Below are 6,840 nucleotides of genomic sequence, written 5' to 3' on the forward strand. Positions count from 1 at the left end.
TTCAATTTACCAGCAGAGACATTCTTCAAAGGACTCGGTTGGGCAACACGGCCTTCCATCTACAACCAACCTGCTGAAGCGCAGCTCAGAGTAAATATTTATTGCATTTTCCTTTTCCAAATGGGAGGTCATTTAGAATGCATAAGATTCTGTATTTACGAAAGCACAGCTTCGCCATTGTTCCTGTCTTCCCGCTCTTTCACTCAACCCAGCCCCTTTTCCTTTGTGTAACAAGCTGTCATATCTGTTCCGCCCGCTAGGGACGTTTTCCTTTATGACGCAATTTGTAATCAAGTTATGATTAATTGTGTGTATGTGTGATTCTGTGTGATTAGTTAGGTATTTAGTAAATAAATAATTAAACCCAATTTTGTATTGCTGATTCAACTTGTTAGCCAGGTTTCGTGCAGATTAAAGAATTTACAACTTTCAGATGAGACAGAATTAAGACGATTGATATTGATGTAAAATATTACTACGTTTTTAAGAGTTTATTTGGAAGATAACAGCTCTATAAATATTCTTTTGTGGTGCCCGAATCTCTAGTTTAATTACATTTACATAATTAGCTCAATCAGGTGAAATTATTTTATACACTGCTCAACAAAATAAAGGGAACACTAAAATGACACATCCTAGATCTGAATGAATGAAATATTCTTATTAAATACTTTTTTTTACATAGTTGAATGTGCTGACAACAAAATCACACAAAAATGATCAATGGAAATCAAATGTATCAACCCATGGAGGTCTGGATTTGGAGTCACACTCAAAATTAAAGTAGAAAACCACACTACAGGCTGATCCAACTTTGATGTAATGTCCTTAAAACAAGTCAAAATGAGGCTCAGTAGTGTGTGTGGCCTCCACGTGCCTGTATGACCTCCCTACAATGCCTGGGCATGCTCCTGATGAGGCGGCTGATGGTCTCCTGAGGGATCTCCTCCCAGACAGATCTCCTCCTGACAGACATAGCAAACCTTGGCCCATTTATGGGCCAATAAATTAATTATATCTACCCATTGATTCATCAAGAATATAACTTCTAAATGCCTCATGACCTCAGCAGCTTAGTTAAAGTGTCGTTCCCAATCAAAACCCCCAAAATATCAGCTTGTTTTACATTTACAAATTAAATGTAAACAAACACTATATAGCCTCATAATGCAATAGATTAACTGATGATAGTGTGATTTTAAATTGTCTGTATTTATCGATTTTGACTCCGAACACATTTTATTTAAGAAATATTAGAAGGAGGAATCACACAGAATATACATAAATACAGCATTTACTAGGAGGAAAATATAAAATTATGCTCCAAACTCCTCCAATACTCCAAAATAAAATACTAACACAGTAACAGATATTATGGACAGGCATGTAACATAAGCCAGGTGTCCATATGTAAAATATATATTACCTGCTAAGAGACTTATTTACAGTAACTTGATGAGTGATAATAAAGGACATCATGTGAGAAAGAGGGTATTTGTGTGAGATGTTTGAGACATAGCTACACAAAGCCAGTGGTGTAGTGTCAGTGTGTCTGCAGACTGTACAACCCATCCGGCTGGGCTGAGGTTGCTGGTCTGTCAGGGATTGAGCTGTATACGTGGTACGTATCAGACTAGAGAAAGGAAACAGACAGTTTAACTTCAGTCCTTTGAATGCACAGTACTGTAAATGTAATGTATTCTAAATAGATTAAACATCAGTCTGAAACTGAGAGTCGATCACAGTCACCAAACACAGTGGGTGATTCTTAACTTACATTGTCGTTTTCGGGTGACATTCCATTTTCTTCAACAGGGCCTGTACAACACAGAGGGAGCCTGAGTTAGAGTTTGTGTGTTTTTGTGTGTGTGTGCGTGTCCGTGTCCGTGTTACTTTGCTGTGTTTAATGTCACTTCGCACTTCTCCTCCTGACTCAAACCACCCTGTAGACGTACAGCTCTGTTCTCACGCTTTCAAGATGCTCTGACTAACACCTTATTTTATGTTTTAAGTTAGTGCGGGTGACATTGAGTGACAAAGTATAATTGTGCTGAAGGTCCGACATGTATGTCCCAGGTGGGGAAGACAGGGACAGAAGACATTCTGTTACAAACTAACCTGAGGGCAAGAATGTGGACGGTACAGTGGTGATGGGAGAATTGATCCCAGCATCCCTTGAATCCAACATGCATGCACAGCTCACTGCTCCCATCACCAAATCACCTACAACAGAAAATAAATGAAAATGTAATTGGAATATGTGTTTGTACATGTATGTGTGTAGTTGTGTTAGTAGTGTGTGTATGTTTGATGTATTTTGTTTGGAACATACATTGTCTGTGATCATCCTGTCTGGCTGTAGGTCTGTACAACATAAAAGTATATAAGAAGGTTGTGGTAAGAACATCTCATCATGGACAATACAGAAATAAAGGTTGATACAATCTGCATCATATTCACAAGGAGAATTCTTACCTCTGAGAATTGGTTTTCCCTGAAAAACAGATTAGGCTAGATTAATTATATTCAATATATCCTACCCTGAACAATATGACCAAAATGAGTTGACAGCTATACTGTAGCCTACCCTATACAATATCACGAAAAGGAGTTGAAAGATTAACCCATGTCAAAGGCAATTACATGAATATGAAAAAGGAAAATTTTGCAAACTATTTGTTATGCAGAATCAGAAGTACTCACTGGTCCTCCTGCAGAGATAGACAGCTGTCAATCCCATCAGGAACACGGCCACTCCAGAAGCCACACTCACTGCTCCCTGCCAATATTGCACAGCTGTTTCGCTTTCTGAAATACAACAATATCGATCTCATTTTCAGGGATCAGCATAATACATATGGTTTAACTATGTATTATGGTGTTTCATTCTATAGATTTACTATATTATACTATTATATTATTGTGTATTATACTGTATTATAAGTGTATAATTTTATGAACCACCTACTTACCCTGAACAGTGACTGAGACAGGTTTACTTAAAGGAGATGTGCGAGACCTCGCTACATCATAGTAACACTTCACTTTGACCACATCTGGAAACGTTTGATCTGCCCTCTTGAGCAGCTCTGTTCCTGTGAGTGTCTGAGTACAGGATGAGTCTGGAAGATTCTTCCTCCCTTTTATGTTGAAGTAACAGTGAGACACACGTAAAGATGGAGTCTCACAACTCAGCTGAACTGAGTCTCTCTCTTTGATGACTGCAGGCCGCACTGTCAGACTGGGAGGAGGAAGGTCTGTGAAGTCAGAGGGATGATGTCACTTTTCATTTAATTATAAATTAATTTTCAATGTTTAAGTACTCAAAGATATTGTACCACTTGATATACGTTTGAAAAAGAAAAACAATTAAGTCACTTTTTTTGTCTATTAGATGATAAGTGTATCTACAATTATGTAGTTCAGGTTAACACGATAACTTTGAGTGATTGATTGTGCAATTATTTAGTAAAAATAGTTAGACCAACAAAAAAAATGTAAGTAAATAAATCTAGTTTTAAACACTCACAATGACCTTGGGCTTCGATATATTGGAAGGTGTCTGGAAATAACAAAATAGGTCTATATCAGGATGTGCAATTATAAATAATAAATAAACATGTGAGACAGGAACACTTTGCACAAGTTGGTAAAGTGTCATATACAACAATGGATCCATGGGCACGTTATGATCTGATCTGAACAAAATATAATGATAGAGAAAAATACATCAATACGATGATCAATGGAATAAGACACAATTATTACAGGCATGATATTCAGAAATATATAAAGAGTTCCTGAAGTAAAATATTAAAAGAGGATAGAGAATCCTGAAGAACTAACAGATGATGGAACTTGGAATGGAGGAATAACTCACCGAAAAGGAGGATGACCAGAAACAGATGACCAGCCATATCAGGGATGAACAACGCCATTTATCACACATCTACAGACTGTTAGTCTGACTTCACAGAAGATGGTGACTGTGTCAGAGAGGGTTGTTTGAATAGAGAAGTAGATGTGGAGCGTGTTCACAGGAAAACCACAGATATCAGAAACTAGTCTCATACGGAAAGTGAGGCAAATGTTGCAGAGGAAAGTTCAGAATAATTGATCAGTCATTATTTTTGTTTTCTGTAGCAATTTGCAACGGAAAATGTGAATGAGCATTTCTTCCCCGTTTCAGTCCATTTTTCTTCTGTTTGGTGCCTAATGAACACGACCCAGGAGTTGAAGGCCAACAGACATCACCAATAGTAATTGAAGGAGTAAAAGACCTGATTCAGAGTATGAGAAGCCTAATACAGGCAGACAGATTCACTTTCTTTGTCGTGTACAAGTTGCATTTGATTTATTGTATGATGTTGAAAATGCAAACCTTTGGATGAAACAAAACACTGTGACCAACGCCAGATTTTTCTTTTTTTACTGAACAATTGCGTAAATTTTTTGTATTTAAGTTTTTCTTGATTACAATTTTTTTTATCCGTTTGGCTTATTGAATATGTCAGTTTGGGACTGTACTATTTGTAATAGTAAATGTTTTCTGCTGTACAGTAAAGATTTAGGAACAAGTTAAATGTGTGTCCAGCATGCTGAATGATTACTTGTGTGAACGTGGGCTTATTTCCCATGATGCTCCAGTTCTCATACATTAATTGCCTCTGCATCGTGACAGTGTGATGTTGTGTTTGAGAGTGGTGTGTGTCTCCTCACCTTCCGTGTCCCCCTAGTAGACAACCTGTGCAGTGTTATGGGAGAGGCGGCATATTTTTGGGGTGTTACGAGTGTAAATCTGTGAGAAGTGTGTGTGTGTGCGCATGCATACGTGTGTGTGTGTACTGTAGGTGTGTGTGCGCGCATGTGTAAGAGATAAAGAAATAGTGAGAGAGAATCAGAACACTGTTGCAGGAAACCCCCTGAGAGAAAGAGAGAGAATGTTCTGTTCAGCATGGATATTGTGTTTTAAAACCTACTGTAGGAGCCTGTCTCCACTGCCCCAGACGTTTGCTATTGTATGTGCTGTATCAGAATATTACTATTGAGTGTTGGCCAGCTTGTTTATATTCATTCAATAAAGGTGACTTTCTTTCAGACTTGTATGCGGTCTGGTCTCTATGTATATAGTACTGTATGTCCGGTTATAAACTACACATTAAGAACTGAGAACACATGCATACTTCACTATCTATCATAGCTATGATACCTCTCCTACAGTATTATAACCACCTCTCGTCACCTAAGAAAACTAACCTGCTGGTTGGTTGACCATGCTGTACAAATGTGCATTCATGGTACTGTATATAAAACAATTACATGATCAGCCTGTGGAATGTAAGTCATTATGTGCTGTGTGACTGAGTTGTTACTGCTAATGAACAGTCTCTATTTTACGAAAGAACTTCATCTGTATAAATGCACTGTAAATGGACAACAGAAGACACACAAAGACATTTGAAGGATGTTTTTTCTCTCAGAATGAGTAAGACGCTCGTTTGACTTCTTGTCACTGCTAGATGCTGTTTCTCCAAGGTTCGTGAGATAACTGTCAGAAGCTGAGTATATCTGGTGCATGAAGTCAGGCGCAGGAGAGAAAAATGGGTGAGCAACGTAGTTTACTCAAAAAAACTAAGGCACAAGGTAAATAAATGCACGTGGCCAATAACCAATGGTAAACATTAGCACCCATCGAAAAACAGCCATCCTGAATGGAACTGAACATAGAAATATTCACGCACAACAAACACGGGGGAAACAGAGGGTAAAATACATTAACATGTAATTGGATAATGAAAACTAGGTGTGTAGAAAATAAAGACATTACCAATGGAAAATTAAAGATGGATCAGCGATGGCTAGAAGACCGGTAACGTCGACGCCGAACGCCACCCGAACAAGGAGAGGGACCGACCTAGGCGGAAGTCGTGATCCCCCCCCCCCCCCCCAAAACGGGTGAAAAACATGGCCCACCTTGCCTGGCGAGGATTCAGTCTCCTCGCCGCCCGGATGTACTCCAGATTGCGGTGGTCAGTCCAGATGAAAAAAGGGTGTTTAGCCCCCTCAAGCCAATGTCTCCACACCTTCAAAGCCTTGACGACAGCCAACAACTCCCGGTCCCCCAAGTCACAGTTTCACTCCTTCTGGCTGAGCTGCTTTGAGAAGAAGGCACAGGGACAGAACTTTGGTGGTGTACCCGAGCGCTGAGAGGGCACGGCTCTTATCCCAGCCTAGGACACGTCCATCTCCACTATGAATGCCAAAGAGGTATCCGGATGAGCCAGCACGAGAGCCGAGGTAAACAAAGCCCTCAGCTGACCAAAAGCCCTGTCCGCCTCAGCTGACAACTGCAAACGCACCGGTCCCCCCTTCAGCAGAGAGGTAATGGGAGCCGCTACCTGACCAAAGCCCCGGATAAACAAACCCTAGAAATCGTTGCACTTCCTTTACCATGGTGGGAGTCGGCCAATTACGCACGGCTGAAATGCGGTCACTCTCCATCTCCACCCCTGAAGTGGAAATGCGGTACCCTAGGAAGGAGATGGACTGTTGGAAAAACAGGCATTTCTCAGCCTTGATGTACAGGTCATGCTCCAACAGTCGACCAAGCACTCTGCACACCAGGGACACATGCTTGGCGCGTGTAGAGGAGTATATCAGAATGTTGTCGCTATACACCACTACACCCTGCCGGTGCAGGTCCCAGAAAATCTTGTCTACAAAGGCCTGGAAGACTAATGGAGCATTCATCAACCCGTACGGCATGACGAGGTACTCATAGTGCCCTGAGGTGATACTAAATGCTGTTTCCACTCATCCCCCTCCCGGATACGCACCAGG

The 6,840-nt window shown here is 40.4% G+C and overlaps 1 protein-coding gene across 1 annotated transcript; it reads right to left on the reverse strand.

The window, feature by feature from the left end:
• Positions 1-465: 465 nt before the first annotated feature.
• On the reverse strand, positions 466-5,041 carry LOC109868942 (uncharacterized). Its single transcript, XM_020458750.2, has 9 exons — positions 3,881-5,041; positions 3,530-3,562; positions 2,973-3,257; positions 2,704-2,808; positions 2,476-2,494; positions 2,333-2,364; positions 2,119-2,223; positions 1,778-1,818; positions 466-1,633 (listed from the first exon to the last, which is right to left on the reverse strand). The coding sequence occupies exons 1-9, from the start codon at positions 3,936-3,938 to the stop codon at positions 1,544-1,546; spliced, it is 768 nt and encodes a 255-aa protein (XP_020314339.2). The 5' UTR covers positions 3,939-5,041; the 3' UTR covers positions 466-1,543.
• Between the last annotated feature and the right edge of the window lie 1,799 nt (positions 5,042-6,840).

This window comes from Oncorhynchus kisutch, linkage group LG1, assembly GCF_002021735.2.
Source record: "Oncorhynchus kisutch isolate 150728-3 linkage group LG1, Okis_V2, whole genome shotgun sequence".
Taxonomy (NCBI): Eukaryota; Metazoa; Chordata; class Actinopteri; order Salmoniformes; family Salmonidae; genus Oncorhynchus; species Oncorhynchus kisutch.